Source organism: Cervus canadensis, chromosome 3, assembly GCF_019320065.1.
Source record: "Cervus canadensis isolate Bull #8, Minnesota chromosome 3, ASM1932006v1, whole genome shotgun sequence".
Lineage (NCBI taxonomy): Eukaryota > Metazoa > Chordata > Mammalia > Artiodactyla > Cervidae > Cervus > Cervus canadensis.
Window position 1 is genome coordinate 112,716,403 of NC_057388.1, and position 21,198 is coordinate 112,737,600.

Consider the following 21,198-nt stretch of genomic DNA (forward strand, 5'->3'; position numbering starts at 1 on the left):
CATCAGAGAGGAAGACTCTTATGCAGTATTAATAATATACATATATCATATATATATATATATATATATATATATATATATATATATGTATGTTTGTGCATATTGGAGAGGGGCATGGCCACCCACTCCAGTCTTCTTGCCTGGAGAATCCTCATGGACAGAGGAACCTGATGGGCTACAGTCCATGGGGTCACAACGAGTTGGACATGACTGAGCAACTAAGCACATGTGTGTGTGTGTGTGTGTGTGTGTGTGTGTGTAGTTGTTCAGACGCTCAGTCATGTCTGACTCTTTGCCACGCCATGGACTGCAGCACGCCAGGATTCCCTGTCTTTCACCATCTCCTGGAGCTTACTGAAACTCACGTCCATTGAGTTAGTGATGCCATGCAACCATCTCATCCTCTGTTGTCCCCTTCTCCTCCTGTCTTCAATCTTTCCCAGCATCAGGGTCTTTTCTAATAAGTCAGTTCTTCATAACAGGTGGCCAAAGTATCAGACCTTCAGCTTCAGCATCAGTCCTTCCAATTCAGACTGTTTTCATTTAGGTTTGACTGATCTCTGTGAAAACCAAGGGTCTCTCAAGAGTCTTCTCCAACACCACAGTTCAAAAGCATCAATTCTTTGGCAATCAGCCTTCTTTATAGTCCAACTCTCACATCCATACATGACTACTGGAAAATTCATAGCTTTCACTATACAGACCTTTGTTGGCAAAGCAATATCTTTGCTGTTTAATACACTGTCTAGATTTGTCATACCTTTCCTTCCATGGAACAAGCATCTTCTAATTTCATGGCTGCAGTCATCATCTGCAGTAATTTTGGAGCCCAAGAAAAGAAAATCTGTCACTGTTTCTCCTTTTTCCCTTTCTACTTGTGATGAAGTGATGGAACCAGATGCCATGATCTTTGTTTTTTGAATGTTGAGCCAGCTTTTTCACTCTCCTCTTTTACCCTCATCAAATGGCTCTTTAGTTCCTCTTCAATTTCTGGCATAAGGGTGGCACCATCTGCATATCTGAGGTTATTGATACTTTCCTGGCAATCTTGATTCCAGCCTGTGCTTCATCCAGCCCAGCATTTCTCATGATGTTCTCTGCATATAAGTTAAGTAAACAGGCTGAGCCTTGTCATACTCATTTCCCAATTTTGAGCCAGTCTCTTGTGCCATGTAAGGTTCTAACTGCTGCTTTTTGACCCACAAACAGATTTCTCAGGAGACAGGTGAGGAGGTCTGATATTCCCATCTCTTAAAGATCACAGTTTGTTGTGATCCACAGGGTCAAAGGCTTTAGCATAGTCAATGAAGCAGAGTTAGATGCTTTTCTTAAATTTCTTTGTTTTCTCTATGATCCAATGGATGTTGGCAATTTGATATCTGGTTCCTCTGCTTTTTGTAAACCCAGCATGGAAAATTGTAAATATTATTTTATAAATATTATATATGTGTATATATATCATGCACATCTTTTCTTAAAGTCACATTCCTGAAGTATCAGGGAAGGGAGCCAAGTCCTTGGCCAGTAAAGCTAGGGGAGGTGATGGAATTCCAGCAGAACTCTTTAAAATCCTGAAAGATGATGCTGTTAAAGTGCTGCACTCAATGTGCCAGCAAATCTGGAAAACTCAGCAATTGCCACAGGTTTGGGAAAGGTCAGTTTTCACTCCAATCCCAAAGAAAGCCAGTGCCAAAGTATGGCAAATAATTACAGTGCTGCTGCTGCTGCTAAGTCACTTCAGTCGTGGCCAACTCTGTGCGACCCCATAGACACTAAACACATTTCAATCCACTCTTGGATATGTCTCAGGGACTTTTAAACCACACATTCTTATAGCAAAACAAGTATTCATATACCCATGTTCAGATTATTTTTGAATTAATTAAAGTAATGAGATGGGAAATAAATAACAGAATGATTTTCTTTGTCTCATCTACGGCATTAACCTGGGATGCAAGAATAAGAATAATTGAATGCATTTATACTGAAAATTACCACTGCAGCTAGTTTTTTTTTTTTTTTCATCTTAAACCTGAATTTAATCTTCTTTGAGGAGTATATGTTGTTCTGTGGTTGAATATTTGCTTGTGGAAAGTTGTAATACAATAGCATGTTAAATTCACACCTAAGAATTTTGACTGAAACGCTGATGGTGAAAACCGTAGAGACCAAGTCATCCCACATTCTGCAGAATGAAACCGAATCTGTCCACTCAGAGTGACCGCCTCTGCTGGAGTCCTCTGCTTCTTTGCCAGCTGCTTCTCGTATCTTAGAGCCTTTGCTAACTTCCCTGGTGGCTCAGACAATAAAGTGCCTGCCTACAATGTGGGAGACCTGGGTTCAATCCCTGGGTCAAGAAGATCCTCTGGAGAAGGAAATGGCAACCCATTCCAGTACTCTTGCCTGGAAAATCCCATGGACAGAGGAGCCTGGTAGGCTACAGTCCATGGGGTCGCAAAGAGTCAGACACGACTGAGTGACTTCACTTCACTTTAGCGACTGAACAACAACAGCAATAGTTTCTTTCCAATAGTATGTTAGTTTCTACTGTACAGCAAAGTGAGTCAGCTATAGATAGATAGCAGCTGTATTAAAAGTAGAGTCTTGTGTGTTTGGGGGAAATCAGGGCAAGGCATATGTCCTCTTTTGGACAGAATGGGTTAGGGCATGGAGAAGATGATTTTAAGATGACCAAGCAAGGAGAGTTGGCATAGGTCACATGTGACCTCCAGACCATGTTGGAAGAACATGGAAAAGTGCCTGGGGAAAGCCTACACATTACTAGGTGAAGAGGACCCATTGGAAGAGGAGAAAAGGGACAGGGATGTCTCTATTTTCATCCATAGATTTAAAAGAATTTTTGCAGCAGAAAAGCCACAAAGGTCTCAGAAACCTTGGTTACACATAATTTCTATCAGTATATAATGGATGAATCCAAGGAGAATGTAGACTTTGACCGACAGAGGGGTTGAGAATGTGACTCAAACCTTCTGGGGGGAAAAGGGGAGGGGAGATGTCTGGAGGGTAGACCAAGTCTATACCAAAATCATCTTGAACTTTTACAAAAAACTGAAATTCATCCCTGTGTTCTTAGAAGGAGTAGTAGTGGTCCTTTCCGAGGGGGGCGGGGGGCGGGAACAGATTCCAATTTGCACAAGTATGAGAGAACAGAAACATTTTATTAAAATAACAATAAGCAAATAACTCATCTGCATGGGACAACTGTTAGTTTCACAGGAAAAGGAGAGAACTGACTTTCAGCAAACTGGTTGTTGTTGGTCAAAGATTTCCTACAAATACATCTGAATACATCAAGCATTGTTCTCTTATCTGTTGAATATCTTTTGCGCCTTTTGGCATTTCACGTAGTTGAGTTCTGAAAGATCTATTTGCCAGAGAACTCTGTTCATAATGATCAGTTGATATGGAACAATTTGAGGCCTTCAGTAAAATTATAAGTGAACAAATTTCCATTCATCTAGAAAGATTCCTATCAGTATCTCCTTCTGTAAGCTTAACTAATGGAAAGAATTGATCTTTCTAATAAACTATAAGGGTAAGATGATCAGCGCCATCTAAAGACAAAATAAGTGAGAAAAGGCTGTAGGAGAAGATCACCTACCAATCTAGAAAGAATCTAGAGGAGAAATTTTTTCTAGGGATAAATAGAGAAAGCTTGGGGTCATCTTCTTTGGTCTCCTGCATTCCCTGTCTTGGTGTCTCTGAGAAAGAATTTACAAATTAGGGAGCATCAATGCTTTCTGCTTTGGAGTTTCACAAGTTGAGAATTTACCCCTTTCCTGTTAAATCAATCAAACACATACCAACTATCGATAGTGAAATTACTCTCCTCAGCCCTGAGAGTCTCAGAGAAAAAGGAGAATGTTCTGAGTTACATGGGGCAGGACCACATGAAAATATGCAGGAAACATAGACAGATTTTGATGAAGTTTAATCCCTAAACAGAGAGAAGACAAAGGAAGCAACCCGTAACAAGGCAAAGATGGTTTCAAGTATCTCATTCTGACTCAAAACATCATCTCTGGCTGTTTGCTGCCTTGAAACCCAGTGAGCCTCCCTTTCTGCCAATTGCCTTTCCATTTGCACTTTCCGTTTTTGCTGTTCTAGTTCATCCTTCAGCTTTCTGATTTCCTCTTCGAACTCCTGTTTTATCTGAGCTTTCGCTCTCTCAAGCTCTGCTCTGTAATTTTCTAGTAACACTTGGGTTTGTTTCTGAATCTCCTCCTCGGTCTTCTGATACAGGCTATTCGTGTAGTATCTCCCATTGCACTTGTCCACCACATCCTGGACCAGGGCCAGCAGCTGCTCCCTCTGGTTCTCCTGCTCAGCTCCTGTGGCGTTGTTATTGAAAACACAGTAGCGATCTCTGAACTTGTGAATCAGCTCTTGGATGGCTGTAGGAGCATCCTTTAAGTAATCATGGAAATCCATGCCGCCTATGTCATCTTTCCGGGTGAATAAGAGAATCATGTGTTCCCTAGCTCTCTCTCCAAACATCGTCAGGATCTTCTCTGTGGCTTTCTGGTCTTCCGACGTGTAAGGGCCCAGTGGGATGACCAGGAGCAGAGCGTGAGGCCCTGGGGAGGTCAGCACCATGCAGTGGGTAATCTCCTTGACAGTCTCAACATTTGGGACGTCTGTGTCAAAGAGGCCAGGTGTGTCTACGACGACAATTTCTCTCCCCCTCCAGGTGCTGTTTCCTTTCTTACAGTGCTTGGTAATGGATACAGGTGAAGGGATAGACAGAAACACTTTCTCTCTGAGGATGCTGTTTCCTGTTGCACTTTTTCCTGCCCCAGTCTTACCCACTAAGACAAGTCTCAGCTGGGAATCTCCGGGGTATGCAAGCCCTGGAACATCAGGAAACAAAAGTCCGAGTGTTAGAATGAACTTCAACTGTCTCCCCTGCAAGTCTCCTGCCCACTGAATAAATATTCAACCCTGAATGTTCATTGGAAGGACTGATGCTGAAGCTGAAGCTCCAATACTTTGGCCACCTGATGCAAAGAGCAGACTCACTGGAAAAGATTCTGATGCTGGGAAAGGGTGAAGGCAAAAGGAGAAGGGGTGGCAGAGGATAAAATGGCTAGACAGCATCGCCAAATCAATGGACATGAGTTTGAGCAAACTCCAGGAGAGGGTGGAGAACAGAGGAACCTGGCATGCTGCAATCCATGGGCACGACTTAGCAACTGAACAACAATAACAACAGATATTTTTCAGGATCCCTTTCAGCTCTTACTCTGACCTTGTGGAAGCAAACAGCTCATAGAGAAGGAAACAATGTGATTAAGAAGAGACTCTGAGTTGCTACCAGTAGCTGTTCTTCATAAGATATGAATATTTGACTTCCTAGGAAAGTTGAAAGTTAATATCAGAGCAGCAGAGCACAGCAATGGAAACCTGAATTTAAACACCAAGTCATCTACCAGCTCTTTGTGTGCTTGTATTCAGCAAGTCTCTGCATATCTCTGCAATGTGTCTATAAAGTCAAAGTCCTCTGGATTTGTCAGCCATAGACCCAGGACCAGAGGGAAGGCAATTGACAATCACACGTGAAACCCTCTTTTTCCAAGAAGGCAGACCTTGCTGGCTGGCCCTTGAACCTAAGGGTCTGATTCCTGCATGAGGAATCCTATGTTATATCTACCCATTTCTGCTTTGAGACAATGCCTACATTATTCCATGTACAACATTATAGACACTGTTACCAACTCCAGTTTATTTTCAGAGCCATCACCATTCACCCAGGTCCTCGGACTAGAAAGCTAGGAGTCACCCTTGACTCCCCTCTTTCCCCTACTTTCCAGACCCAACCCATCAGCATGTTCTCTTGGCTCCAAATCTGTTCCCCTGTCTCTGTTTTGAAGATCATCATTCCAGTCCAGATTCCATCACCACCCCTGCCTCAGCAGTCTCCTAACAGGTGTCTCCACTTCCACTTTGTCCCTTTCAGTCTATTCTGTGAGGTGGGCTAATCTTGAAAAAATATCAATCAAACAGAACCAGGAACTTGCAGAAACCCCTCCTGTGATGTCCACAAAATCTGTAGTTAACCTCCATCTCCCACACACTTTCTGATGAAGTGTTTGCTGATCCCTGAATCCCTAAGGCAGAGTTTTCCCCATCTGAGAACCAGAATCCCGGGACAAAAGAAGTAAATTTCCCAATGCTGCAAACACTGGATATGGGATGGCTAAGATTTATCTAAGAAAAAATGTACATAAGAATTCAGAGTATTCTTAATAGTTATCCTCACAATAGAAGCGCCAGCCTAAGGAGATCCCAGGGCATTGGTTGCCCTTAGAGAGAGGGTATAGGAAAATCATGGCCTGGCAGTAAAAAGGTACCAAGGCCAGTGCCAACACTGCAATCATTGGCCAATGCCAATAACGAATGGATGGCAACCTCTGAAGATGGCAGCCATAGCCACGAAGGAGCCCATCTCTGCACTCATGCCTCTTGGGAAGGTGGATTCTCAGCTCCTCTCATCAGGATGCTGAGTCTGTTTCTCCAACCCTTCAGTCTGACTGGGCCATGTGACTTGCTTTGGATCATAGGATCATGAAAACATGGTTAAGCAGAGAATCCAAAAACGCTGACACATTGTGCTTTGCCTTCTCTTTCTGATTTCTGGAACTCTACACCTGCCCTGGACTAGCCGACTTGATGAGGGACACAAGGCCCTGTTACCCTGTCTGCCTGGCCAACCCAGAGCTTGCTGACCACCAGACATGTCTGTGAGGCTAGTCAAGATTATTGGGTTATATCCTGAACCACCAGCCAAGCACCCACACATGAGTCAGTCTGGCTGAGACTAGACAGATTGGTTCAGACCCAAGCACGGCCCAAGTGACCCTCAAAATTAAGAGCCAAGCAAATGGTTGCTGTTTTAGGTTCCTAAATTGTGGGATGATTTGCTAAACCAGCAAAAGCTCAAATGATAGAATCTATCTGGTCCCATCACTTCATGGGAAATAGATGGGGAGACAGTGGAAACAGTGGCAGACTTTATTTTTGGGGGCTCCAAAATCACTGCAGAAGGTGATCGGAGCCATGAAATTAAAAGATGCTTACTCCTTGGAAGGAAAGTTATGACCAACCTAGATAGCATATTAAAAAGCAAAGACATTAATTTGCCCACAAATGTCCATCTAGTCAAGGCTATGGTTTTTCCAGGAGTCATGTTATGGATGTGAGAGTTGGACTATAAAGAAAGCTGAGCGCCAAAGAATTGATGCTTTTGAACTGTGGTATTGGAGAAGACTGTTGAGAGTCCCTTGGACTGCAAGGAGATCCAACCAGTCCATCCTAAAGGAGATCAGTCCTGGGTGCTCATTGGAAGGACTGATGTTGAAGCTGAAACTCCAATACTTTAGCCACCTGATATGAAGAGTTGACTCATTTGAAAAGACCCTGATGCTGGGAAGGCATTTGGGACAGGAGTAGAAGGGGATGACAGAGGATGAGATGGTTGGATGGCATCACCGACTCAATGGACATGAGTTTGGGTGGACTCCAGGAGTTGGAGATGGACAGGGAGGCCTGGCGTGCTGTGATTCATGGGGTCGCAAAGAGTCAGACACGACTGAGTGACGGAATTAACTAAGTTCCTAGGATAAAGGGGTAGAGGATCAGTCTGTTGAGCTTATTGCTTAGAGTGAGGCCACTGGGAGCAGGGAAATTAGGGGCCTGAATGAGGCATTGATCACCCTGACATTCCTCCTTCCCAGTCCTCTCGGGCTAAAGAGAGGGGCAGAGAAACCACCTGGGAGGCCACAACCCCTGATCCGGTGTGCCCACATGGTAAAGTCAAGTCACTCAGTCATGTCTGACTCTTTGTGACCCTATGGACTGTAGCCTACCAGGCTTCTCCTTCCATGGGATTTTCCAGGCAAGAGTACTGGAGTGGGTTGCCATTTCCTTCTCCAGCCCACATGGTAGGAAGTAGCAAATAAGAAACCTCATCAAGCCCGGGAGCAGTCAGGGTATTGGAACTCTCCTCCTGCTCGCTGGTAAGCTATATCGCAAGGAGGATGCATAGAGGGTAGAGAGACCGAGAGAGCAGAGCAAATGAAGGGAAAATGAGAAATGTGGTTGAAGACATTTTACTCTTGTACAGATTGACTGGATGACAGGGCAGGAGAGTCCCAGCCCTCCTCCCCAAGCCTGGCTGCCCTCCCCAAGCAGTCTCTCACCATGGCTGGTCCTGTGTTCGCTGAGGTACTGGGCTGCCATTGTGGTTTGGATTCCTGGGACTAAAGAGACATAACTATGTTATTACAGGGAAATGCAGAATAAACCAGAAACATCAATCTACTGTAAACAACAGTTTCTTTTTTTTCATAAACTTGCTACTCAATCTCTCCTCTATTTCTCAATACTTCTTATTTCTGCTTTCAGTCCCATTTTCAGATTGTCATTTTTCTTACACAGACGTAAGTGCTTCAAGTGCTTCCTTGGCACTGGTTTTGGGTGCCCTTCCCTCCTCTATTCAGTGAATTATTGCTCTGAATGCCATTTATATGTAGTCTGCAGCCTGGATCTTTCCCAGAGTTCCAACCTTTTCTATCCCATTCAAATTCTCCATTTGGCAATTTTGTGGGCATCTCAAACCGATTTGGACAAAATGAAACCCTGACCTCCATCCCCAGCCTGGTTCGCATTTCAGTAAATGGCATCATGAAATGGCTCATGCAGAAGCTTGAGATCATCTCTAAAACACTTCTTTCCTCACTTACTCACAGCCCATCACCAAATCCTATAGATTTTAGTTCCCCAAATGAAAAATTATCCATTTCTCTCTATCTCCATGTGAATCCAATCCTATCATTTGATTGCAATGTAGTAGGCTCCCAAATGATACTGTATCTTCAATCCCTCCTCTACTCAATAGTCAGATGCCTTTTTAAAATTTATAATCTAAGCCTAACTGCTTTATAGTATTGTGTTGGTTTCTGCCAAACAGCAGCATGAATCAGTCAGAGGTTCACCCGTGTTTGCTCCCACTGGAACATCCCTCCCAGCTCCCTCCGTATCCCACCCCTCTCGGTTGTTACCGAGCCCTGGTCTGAGGTCCCTGAATCATACAGCAAATTCCCATTGGCTACCTATTTTATATATGGTAATGTATATTTCCATGTTACTCTCTCTATACATAGTCAGATACCTTTTTGATATTTGTGTTTTTTTCTCATTTAGATTTTCTAATGGATTGCTTTTGTTTTTTATTTTTCAAATAGTTGAAAGCCCTTGGAATGGTCCCGAAGGACTTGCACAATCAATTTCTCTCTCTCTCTCTCAAAAAGCTTTAAGCATACTGGCCTCCTCAGTGTCCTCTGAATCCTCTAAGCTCCCCCCAGCTCCTAGACCTTTGAGGAGCACTTCCCCCTCCCCAGAGCACTCCCACCCCCACCCAATGGCCAACTGGTTTCTGCTCAGCCCTGAGGCCTCAGAGTTTTGTTATTTCTCCAGAGGGGGCCTCTCTACCCAGATCATCGACCAACAAGACAGGTTTGGTGGAGTTTGTTCTAACTACACCCAAGAGTTTCTATAGAATACATACCACAATAGGAAGTGGTTTGATTTTTTTTTTTTTTTTTACTGTCTCCTTGTAGACTGCTAGCTTTGTGATGGTGAACCTTCTGTGTCTTGCATACCCCCTATTCCCAAGGGAAGAAGCACAGTATTGGACAAAGCATGGTTCTCAAAAATATTTGCTTAATAAATGAATTGATTAAAAAATACCCCACTGTTTCTTGCCTCCTCTGTGACTGAGCTTTATGTCTCACTTGCATCTGACTGTGAAAAAACTTATCTTTTCCTTATTAAAAACACATTGCTCTTGAAACATGGCATTACATTTTAGATGCTTTCCTTTATCACTGCCTACTAAGGTTGGGCAACGGAGAAAGCCATTTTAAGAATTCTTAGCAGAGCAGATTTTAACTAGAACAGGCTGAAAATGCTATTTGCTAAAGACAGAGTCATCTGATAGGAATGCATCAAATACAAATTTGAAACACTTTCTTTTGAAAGTCAATTAGGAATAAGAGTAGGAAACAGCTTCTTATAAACTGGGAACTGAAATTACCGAATTTTAAAGAATAAGCTTTTGTCATAAAGTTGATGTTGGTTGTGGGTGTTAGAAGAAGGAGTAAAATACCAGAAACACATAAAGAACACACAAGGTTTGTGTTATTTCTTAAAGTCTACTGTCCAGTCTATGGACTCTGTCTTCAGCATTCTTTAATGCTGTTCTGTTTATCCTAGTTCAAATATAAAACCAGAGGACTGACCTTCTCTACACACTGACACTGGATGGCTGAATTCTCCTCCTACTGTCTAAGGAACAAGCATCTGTTGGTCCCCTGCTTTTCCTGAATTGTAGCCAGTTACATGGGTTGGCGTCTCCTTCCTCCTATCTTCTAAAATTTTCTCTTCCCCAACTCAGGGTGAGGCCCAGGAAGAGACTATCCCTGAGGAGGTAGGTCCAAAGGGGCAGCTCTGAGCAGAGAGTTAACTGGGTAACAGACTCACTGGTCCTGCTCTGCATGCTGGCTTTGGAAGAGGAGAAGTGCTGAGCTGTGTCTCTTACATCTCCTGGAGATCTTCTCACCACAAGCTTCCCACAGAATGAATTCTGTCTGCTTGGTCAATGCTAATCCTGAAAACTTCAAGTTTTCTTATAAACTCTATGAATGGTGAGAGGAATCATTTGTTTGTACAAGTATCCCCTCAGCAGTCACCACGGAAAGAGGCAACAATTTGTAGGGTTCAGCCTTCAAAACAGATTACAGCCTAAAATCATCAAAAACAGGAAACAGAAACCCAATGAGAAATATATTCTGAGAGCAAGTTTGCAAGGTTTAAGATATAGATCCAGGGGAGGAGTTCCCCTCCATCAAATGACACATTTCCCTCCCTCCCTCTCACCCGCCACAAACACCCCTCTTCCCTTACCTAGAAAATCTGGGACCTGCTCCCTTCTCTTACTTTGAAGACAAGGCTGAACCAGGAGGTGATGCAAAGCTGTTAGAAAGAGGAGGCAGGAGGAGACAGGAAGTGAGGGAGGAGCCATCCAAACTCACGCAAAAGACCTGCTGTCCCTGTGATCATCTAGGAGTGTTAGAACTCTTCGCAAAGATGAAACTGTTTTGTGTGGTTCTGTTCAGTTGCCCTGAGCCACATGGGCTATTGAGTTCATGAAATGCAATAAGTGTAATTGAAGAGCTGAATTTTAAATTTTATTCAAAATTGTTTAATTGAAAGTTACAGTTAAACAGCCACACCTGCCTAGTTGCTACCATATTAGGCTGTGCAAAGACTACAAAAGGGAGGGAAACAAGATGGGTCATGCTGTGAAAGTCAAGAAAAAACTACTGGGTCAAAACCAGAGTGCTGACACTCAGAGTGTGGCCAAGATGGCAGGGTAGGAAGACCCTGAACTCAACTCCTCCTATGGGCACACCAGAATTACAAGTATTTAGAAAGTAACTATGACCTAAGAACTAGTAGAAAAGATTTTCCACAACTAAAGGTAAAAAGAAGGAACCACAACAAGACGGATAGGAGGGAGTAAGGTCAAGACTCACATCCCTAGGTAGGTGACTTGCAAATGGGAAGATAATCACAACAACAGAGGTTTTCCCCAAGGAGCAAGGGGTTGGGCCCCATTTCAGACTCCCTGGGGTGGGGATGGGGTCCTACACTAGAAAGGTGAGCCCCCAAAATATCTGACTTTGTTGTGTCATTGCTAAGTTGTGTCTGGCTCTTTGTGACCCCATGGACTATAGCCCACCAGACTCCTCTGTCAATGGGATTCTCCAGGCAAGAATCCTGGAGTGGGTAACCATTTCCTTCTCTGGGGGTTCTTCCTGACCCAGGGATTGAATGCACATGTTCTGCATTGCAGGCAGCTTCTTTACCACTGAGCCACCTGAGAAGCCCCAAAACATGTGACCTTGAAGGCTACAAGGCTTACACATGGGAAAGTGAGAAGGCGTGAGAAGCAGAGACCCCACTCTATATATATGTTCTCGGATTGGAAGAATCAATATTGTGAAAATGTCTATAATACTACAATATTGTTCTATACTATCCAAAGTAATCTATAGACTCAATGCAATTTCTATCAAATAACCAATGGCAATTCTCACAGAATTAGAACACAAAATTTTACTATTTGTATGGGAACACAGATGACCCTGAATAGCTAAAATAATCTTGCCAATAAAATGAACAACATAGAAGAACTGGACAAATTCTTAGAAAGGTACAATCTCCCAACAGTGAACCAGGAAAAAATCAAATATATGAATAGACCAATAACCAGTTCTATAGTCTCCCTATTGGGGAATCTAACCCGGTCTCCCACTTGACAGGTGGGGATACTGGTAAAGAATCCACCTGCAATGCAGGAGACCCAGGTTGAGAAGATTCCCTGAAGAAGGAAATGGCTACCCACTCCAGTATTCTGGCTTGGAGAATTCCATGGACTGTGTAGTCCATGGGATCACAAAGAGTCAGACACAACTGAGCGACTTTCACTTTCACAATAACTAATCATGAAACTGAATGTGTTATTTAGACCAAGAAACAAAAGTCCAGGACCAGACGGCTTCACAAGTGAATTCTACCAAACATTTATGAGAATGTTAACAGCTATCCTTCTCAAATAATTTCAAAAAATTGCAGAGGAAGAAATACTTCCGAACTCATTGTATGAGGCCAGCATCACTCTGATATCAAAATCAGAAAAGATAACACAAAAAAAGAAAAGTATAGGCCAATATCACTGATGAACATATATGCAAATGTCCTCAACAAAATATTAACAAACTGTGTGGACTTTCACTCTAAAGTCTCCTTCTGCACCTCCCAGATGGTGCCTGCGTGCCACTCCCCTGCCCTGCCTGGCTGGGCCCTCCTCTTTCAGGGGCCAGGCAATGGTTGGGCAGGGGTCAGTAGGTTAAAGGGATGCTGGCCTGAGGTGCGCTGCCTCTGCCCACACCACCTTATCCCCTCAGTCCCACCATGGTGGAAGATGCATCTTGAAACCAAGTTGTGTGGGGGTGGCCCAGACTCAAGTGGTTTGGAAAAGTCTCTTGACCCAGAAATCACAGAGAGCTATTCCAAAGTAGAAGGAATGCACTCAAACTAGCTTGGCCTGAAGGTAGAAAGTGAGAAGAGAGTCCTAGACCAGTTGCATTGAGGACTGAAGAGCTCCTGTGAGGATTTGCCAATCTGATTGACTTGCTCAGGGAGGCTGGAACATCTGTCTCCAGAAATGTCTTTGAAAAATAAAAAGCAAGATAATCTTTCATCCAGGACTCCATTAAAGGAAATAACCAACACAGTTCTCTGTGTAGGATCCCTCTGGAGCATAAAGAGGAATCATGTAACAGCTTTCAGCAATTTGAGACCAATGATCAGCACAGAACTTATCCTAAGGTCCACTTGGAGCCTTCAGAGAAGCCAGATACTAACTTCAGGCAATTTGCCACAAAAAACTAGAGCTGCCAGTGCCATCCAACCAAACCCCAAAATATCATTTTTGGTTTCCTTCCTGTTTTGCAGTGGCTCCCAAAATGTAATCTGGAGGAAAATATTTTAGGAGATGTGATGTCTGCCTTGACTGTGGGCATCTTGTTGGTAACCCAGCCCACTGCTTATTCTCTCTTGGCTGGCCAGGAATGTATCAATGGTCTACACACATCTTCCTTTGCCGGCTTCATTTACTTCCTATTGGGGACCTCCCATCACATCTCTGTGGGCATTTTTGGAGCATTGTGCCTTATGATCAGTTAGCTGTAGTTGACCAAGAACTGTACGGAGCTGTCTATGACACTGCCCATGTTGCTCCTTCTTTGGGAATGGTTTCAGATGGGAACACACTATTAAGCCAGACATCAGGCAAGGTATGTAACACAAGTAGCTATGACATTATAGTCGACAGTATGGTAACCTTTAAGGTTGGAGTTTATCAGGCAGCAATGGGCTTCTTTCAAGGGGGCTTTGTTTCAGTCTATCTCTCAGATGTCTTGCTGAGTGGATTTGTCACCTGTGCCTCCTTCACAGCTCTTACATCTCAGGCCAAGTATCTCACTGGACTCAGACTCCCTTGGAACAATGGCGGGGATTATTCATCACTGAAAGTGAAAGTGTTAGTTGCTCAGTCATGTCCGACTCTTTGTGACCCCATGGACTGTAGCCCACCAGGCTCCTCTGTCCATGGGACTTCTCCAGGCAAGAATACTGGAGTGGATTGCCATGCCCTCCTCCAGGGAATCTTCCTGACCCAGGGATACAAACTGTGTCTCTTACGTCTCCTGCATTCCGCCTGGAAAGCCAAATCTCTGGAGAGCCCTATATAAATTTAAGAATCTGTCCAAGATATGGGACTTACCTGGTAGCTCAGCTGGTAAAGAATCCACCTGTGATGCAGGAGACTCTCGTTCGATCCCTGGGTTGGGAAGATCCCCTGGAGAAGGGAATGGCTACCCACTCCAGTATCCTGGCCTAGAGAATCCCATGAATGATGTGGAGTATTAGCCAAATGGATACAGTTATCTGGTTTGGTACTGTGCTGTCCTCTGAACTAAGTACTGAAACAGGCCTGCTTATAGGGGTTGGTTTTTCTATGTTTTGGCTCATCCTCTACACTCAGAAGCCAAAGACTTCATTGCTTGGCCCAACAAAAGAGCCCGCAAACTTTGAATCCATGTCTGCCTACAAGAACTGTCAGGCTAAGTCAGCCATCAAGTTGGTCCACTTTGAATCTACTCTCTATTACATGAACAGAGAGTATTTTAAATCTTTATAAAAACAAAAACAAAAAACCCTCTCAATCCAGTCTTAGTGAGTTCAGTTCAGTTCAGTCTCTCAGTTGTGTCTGACTCTTTGTGACCCCATGGACTGCAGCCTACCAGGCCTCCCTGTCCATCACCAACTCCCGGAGCTTGCTGAAACTCATGTCCATTTGAGTTGGGATTGCCATCCAATCATCTCATAGGCAGCTCGGAAGATGGTAGGAAAGAAAAAGATCAAAAGGGAAATAGTCGCTCTCAGTGGAATCCAGGATGAAGTTTCAGTGCGACTTTCCCATGATTCCTTAGAGTTCCACACCATCGTGACTACAATGCAATACAGCTTTTAGATACAGCAGGGATATACATGATGAGAGAAGTTCTCAAGGTTTATGAAGCCATTGGCATCCAGGTTCTGCTGGCTAAGTAAAATCCCTCTGTGCAGGACTTCCTGGCCCAGGGAGAGTACTGGAGAAATGAAGAGGAAAATCTCTTTTACAGTGTATGTGAAGCATGACTTTTGCAGAAGACTGTCAAAATTTGAAAGACATGTATGTTCCCAATGGTCTGAGCTTTTCCAGTGACTGAGAAAGTAGGTGTAACGGAGGAATACTGCCTAGCCAGTTGTTTAAATTTTGAGGTGTGCAGCATTTTGTACTATGGACCTGGAAATTGTCGCCCCCCTGGAGATTTTGGCCTTTTGGCTAGACAGAACTGTTCCTTTGAAGCTGATGGCCATCGTCGATACACAAATGCAGCAGAGCTTTTAGTTAGGCAGAATCAAAAAGAAGAAACTACTGAGGTTTTCAGCTTTCTTGCACATATGGGATGAAATTAGTATCTGTTGAATTGAACTGTCGAGTAGCCCCCAAATTTAATGACCATCTTGTTTTAGGAGATAAGTATCTGGCCTCTTCCTTCCTCAGGAGGTGAAGGGGTAAAGATGGTATTTACATGCGAAGTGCTGGAGCCTGTTTGGCAGGGCTCCCTAGAGACAGAGTAGAAAGGAAGTAGGGAAAGAATACTGTGTCTCCTCCTGTAAGAGCAGGTCAAGAGGCTTCCTGAGTGCAGGGTAACAACTAGACAAGCTTGTGCTCACTTTGGGCTTCCCCAGTCCTTGTCTTCCCTGCCCACCCCCTACCCTCCAAATGGCACTCAGATCTCTGACAGTTCCCCTCAGGCAAAGTCTTACCAGGAGTCTAATGGCTGAGCAGGTTTGTGAAGTCCTACCAGCCAGCCTCACTTTATACAGAACACTCTTGATGATACATTTGATGTTTTTAGTCAGCCATTGTGTTTAGGGTAAGTAGGTAAGAAAAGAACTCCTCAAAATCACCAGTACAATGAGAATCCTCCCTGTCTCTTCTGTGATCCCTCCCTGTCCCTGTTTCTGAGGACTTCTTCCCTTTAAGCGCTGTGTGCTTCCCGTGGAATCTGTCCTAAACTGTTGTATCTGATAAGCAGTGAGTAACGAGTTGGCCAGGCAAAAGGTAAAATGCTGGCTGGGTAATTTTATGTAGCCTTTACATTTTATTTTTTTTGGCCACACTGGGTCTTTGCTGCTGAACCTGGGCTAATCTCCAGTTGCAGGGAGTGTGGGTTTCTCTTGCTGGGAAGCATGGGCTCTAGGGCACGTGGGCTTCAGTAGCTGTGACACTTGGGCTCTAGAGCCCAAGCTCAGTACTTGTGGTGCACAGGCTTAGTTGCTCTGCAGTATGTGAGATCCTCCCAGACTAGGGATAGAACCTGTGTCTCTTGCATTGGCAGGAGGATTCTTTACCACTGAGCCACCAGGGAAGCACATATGTTACCTTTTAAATGAGCCTGAAGCAACTGTTTAGGATAGATTGCAAAAAGGCGGGATTGACATCTTTCCTTAACAATTTAGTTATTTAGCAGTGAATTTATTTTTCCTTCCCATGATATTTTAGCAAGGGTCAACTGGGAATTGATGGTCTTTCTCATATTGAGAAGCTGCTGGTCATCTTTATTTGCTCTGCAAGAAAAACTTATTGTAACCAATGAAAAGAATGCACATAAGTGTCAGTGTGCTTCCAAAAGAGCATCAATAATTAATCTATAGATATTTTTAGTGAAAACAGAGTGAAAGCTTACTGCCATGCACCGTATTGGTGTACAAAGAATACTGATGACAGTGACAGCTTTTAACTCTATGAAAGAAAGTGAAAATGATAGTCACTCAGTCATGTCCAACTTTTTGCTACCCCATGGACTGTAGCCTGTCAGGCTCCTCTGTCCATGGAATTCTCCAGGCAAGAATACTGGAGTGGGTTGCCATGCCCTTCTCTAGGATGTCTTCCCAACCCAGGGATTAAACTCAGGTCTCCTGCATTGCAGGCTCTTTGGATCATCTAAAACTATTATGTAAGAAGATTTAGAAGCATCACATTCACACAACCCAGATTCTGTGGGTGAATTATTTATGATAGAGGATCACAGGTTGTGGCATAGCAATATTTCCTTTTCAAAAGCAAGTATGTCCAAAATTGAAAGCTTAAAGTTTTGTATCTGGACTTTTATGGATCGAGAAAATAAACCATTTTCCAGAGTTAGGACTATGAGACTAGTTTATGTGAAAATGAATAGCATATTATTTTATACAAATGAGATAAAAATAGCCAAAGTGCAAAATCATTTTTAACCCACTCCTACATTCTAAAATGACTACTGGTTTTTCCAGTAGTATTTCCAGTCATGTATGAATGTGAGAGTTGGACCACAAAGAAGGCTGAGTTCCAAAGAACTGATGTTTTTGAACTGTGGCATTAGAGAAGACTCTTGAGATTTCCTTGGACTGCAAGGAGATCAAACAAGTCAATCCTAAAGGAAATCATTTCTGAATAGTCATGAGAGGGACTGATACTGAGACTGAAGTTCCAATACTTTGGCCACCTGATGCAAAGAGCTAACTCATTGAGAAAGACCCTGATTCTGGGAAAGATTGAAGGCAGGAGAAGGGGATAACAGAGAATGAGATGGTTGGATGGCATCACCAGCTCGATGGACATGAGTTTGAGCAAGCTCCGGGAGTTGGTGATGGACAGGGAAGCCTGGTGTGCAGTCCATGGGGTAGCAAAGGGTCGGACACCACTTAGTGACTGAACAACAACAAGATTCTAAAAAGTTAAAGTATTTATGAAAAGCAAAACTTATGAGTAGAGCATCTATTGGAGTGGGGGCATTTAAAAATTTTTTTTTATATTTTGTATTCGAGTATAGCTGATTAAGGAATGGGACATGTTTTAAATATCTTTCTTGTTGGCTCCATAAATTGCAAGTGTTGCTTTTCTTATGGGAGAGCTCTGTCCATCACGAAAAATTCCTTTCTGTTATTAAAAGAAAGCAGCATCTCATGAGCTAGATTTCTGTTTTTGAGGTGACTGACATCATGATTACATGTCATAGTGTCCTAAATATTGACATCCTTTTAGAAATTAAGTCTAGAAATTCAGCATTGTTAGCTGCTGTTTGTATTTGTATTTTGTTCTTGTTTGTAGCCAATATTTGCTCTTTCTCTTCAGTCTTACAAATGGTCAAATTTTAAAAGTTAGCAAACCAAAGCTAACAATATGTTAAAAGGGTCATATACTGTGATCAAGTGGGATTTATCCTGGGGATATGAAGATTTTTCCATTTCTGCAAACCAATCAGTGTGATATACCATGTTAACAAATTGAAGACTAAAAAAACATCCAATTATCTCAATAGACGTAGGAAAAGTTTGATAAAATTCAGCATCTGTTTATAATAAAAAATCTCCAGAAAGGGGACATAAAGGCATAAAGGGAACATACCTCAACACAATAAAGGCCATATATGACAAACCCATGGGCTTCCCTGGTGGCTCAGTGGGAAAGAGACTGCCTGCCAATGCAAGAGATGTTGGTTTGGTCTCTGGGTGGGGAAGATCCCTTGGAGAAGGGAATGGCTACCCACTCCAGTATTCTTGCCTGGGGGGTCCCACGGACAGAAAAGCCTGGCAGCTACAGTCCATGGGGTCAAAAGAGTTGGATATGACTTAGTTACTAAATAACAACGACAGACCCATAGAAAACATCATACTCAACAGTGAAAAGCTGAAAGAACTCAGTCTAGGATCAGGAGCAAATTGATAATGCCCACTCTTGCCACTTTGACTGAACATAGTTTTGGAAGTCCTAGCCACAGTAATCTGAAAAGAAAAAGAAATAAAAGCAATCCACATCAGAAAGGGAGAAGAAACGGTCACTGTTTGCAAATGACTTGATACTGTATATAGAAAATCCTAAAGAAAACTACTAGAGCTCATCAGGGAGGTCAGTGAAGTGCAGGATACAAAATTAATACAGAAAAATCTGTTGCATTTCTATACACTAACAAAGAACTATCAAACAGTGAAATTAAGGAAACAATCCCAAAGAAGGGCAATGCCAAAGAATGCTCAAACTACTGCACAATTGCACTCATCTCACACGCTTGTACAGTAATCCTCAAAATTCTCCAAGCCAGGCTTCAGCAATTTGTGAACCAGGAACTTCTAGATGTTCAAACTGGTTTTAGAAAAGGCAGAGAAATCAGAGATCAAATTGCCAACATCTGCTAGATCATCAAAAACGCAAGAGAGTTCCAGAAAAAACATCTATTTCTGCTTTATTGACTATGCCAAAGCCTTTGACTGTGTGGGTCACAAAAAACTGTGGAAAATTCTGAAAGAGATGGGAATACCAGACAGCCTGAGCTGCCTCTTGAGAAACCTTGTATGCAGGTCAGGAAGCAACAGTTAGAACAGGACATGGAACAACAGGCTGGTTCCAAATAGGAAAAGGAGTATGTCAAGGCTGTATATTGTCATCCTGCTTATTTAACTTATATGCAGAGTACGTCATGAGAAACGCTGGGCTGGAGGAAGCACAAGCTGAAATCAAAATTGCCAGGAGAATTATCAATAACCTCAGATATGCAGATGACACCACCCTTATGGCAGAAAGTGAAGAAGAACTAAAGAGCCTCTTGATGAAAGTGAAAGAGGAGAGTGAAAAAGTTGGCTTAAAGCTCAACATTCAGAAAACTAAGATCATGGCATCCAGTCCCATCACTTCATGGCAAATAGATGGGGAAACAGTGGAAACAGTGTCAGGCTTTATTTTTTTGGGCTCCAAAATCACTGCAGATGGTCATTGCAGCCATGAAATTAAAAGATGCTTACTCCTTGGAAGGAACGTTATGACCAACCTAGACAGCATATTAAAAAGCAGAGACATTACTTCTCAATAATGGTCCATCTAGTCAAGGCTATGGGTTTTCCAGCAGTCATGTATGGATGTGAGAGTTGGACTATAAAGAAAGCTGAGTGCTGGAGAATTGATGCTTTTGAACTGTGGTGTTGGGGAAGACTGTAGAGAGTCCCTTGGACTGCAAGGAGATCCAACCAATCCATCCGAAAGGAAATCAGTCTTGAATGTTCATTGGACGGACTGATGTTGAAGCCGAAACTCCAATACTTTGGCCACCTGATGCGAAGAGCTGACTCATTTGAAAAGACTCTGATGCTGGGAAAGATTGAAGGCAGGAGGAGAAGGGGATGACAGAAGATGAGATGGTTGGACAGCATCACCAATTCAATGGACATGGGTTTGGATGGACTCCAGGAGCTGGTGATGGACAGGGAGGCCTGGTGTGCTGCGGTTCATGGGGTCACAAAGAGTCGGAAAAGACTGAGTGACTGAACTAGAACTGGAAGGAAACAATCTCATTTACCTTGGCAGAAAAAAGAAAGAAATAACTAGGGGTAAACCTAGCTAAAAGGAGATGAAAGACCTGGACTCCGAAAACTATACCACATTGATAAAAGGAATTGAAGACAACACAAACAGATGGAAAGACATATCATATTCTTGAATTAGAAGAATTAATACTGATAAAATGACCATAATACCCATGGTGATTTACAGATTCAATGCAATCTGTATCAAATTACCAATGACATTTTTAAAAGAACTAGATGAAATAATTTTTAAAATATTTATGGAAACACAAAAGATCCTGAAAAGTCAAAACAATTTTGAGAAAGAAGAACAGAGTGGGAGGGATTATGCTCTGTGTAATCAAAACAATGTCAACAGTAATCAAGACAGTGTGGTATTGGAGCAAAATCAGAAACATAGATTAATGAAATGAATAGAGGCCCCAGAAATAGACCCATGCATTTATGGTCAAGGAAGCAAGAATATACAGTGGAGATAGTCTCTCAGATTGGAGAGCTATAGGTAAAAGAATGAAATTAGGGTATTTACTAACACCATATACAAAAAACTCTCAAACTGGGTTAAAGATCTAAGTGTAAGACTGGATACCATAAAACTCCTAGAGG

At 42.8% G+C, this 21,198-nt stretch overlaps 1 protein-coding gene and 1 pseudogene across 5 annotated transcripts in view; one reads left to right on the forward strand and one right to left on the reverse strand.

Annotated features, from left to right (window-relative positions):
* Positions 1-3,160: 3,160 nt before the first annotated feature.
* Positions 3,161-21,198, reverse strand: part of LOC122438862 (GTPase IMAP family member 7-like) — an 89,166-nt gene continuing 71,128 nt past the window's right edge. For 2 of the 5 annotated variants that reach the window (XM_043464103.1, XM_043464104.1), the window contains 3 exons: positions 10,984-11,052; positions 8,220-8,279; positions 3,161-4,871 (listed from right to left, as the gene is read on the reverse strand). In XM_043464103.1, coding sequence (XP_043320038.1) covers positions 3,952-4,871; positions 8,220-8,279; positions 10,984-11,052 — 1,049 coding nt within the window. In that variant the 3' untranslated portion in view covers positions 3,161-3,951. Of the gene's footprint in view, positions 4,872-8,219; positions 8,280-10,983; positions 11,053-14,428; positions 14,448-21,198 lie in introns of those variants that run through there. The other 3 variants (XM_043464105.1, XM_043464114.1, XM_043464113.1) reach the window with 2 other exon arrangements.
* On the forward strand, positions 14,487-15,812 carry LOC122438864 (annotated as a pseudogene).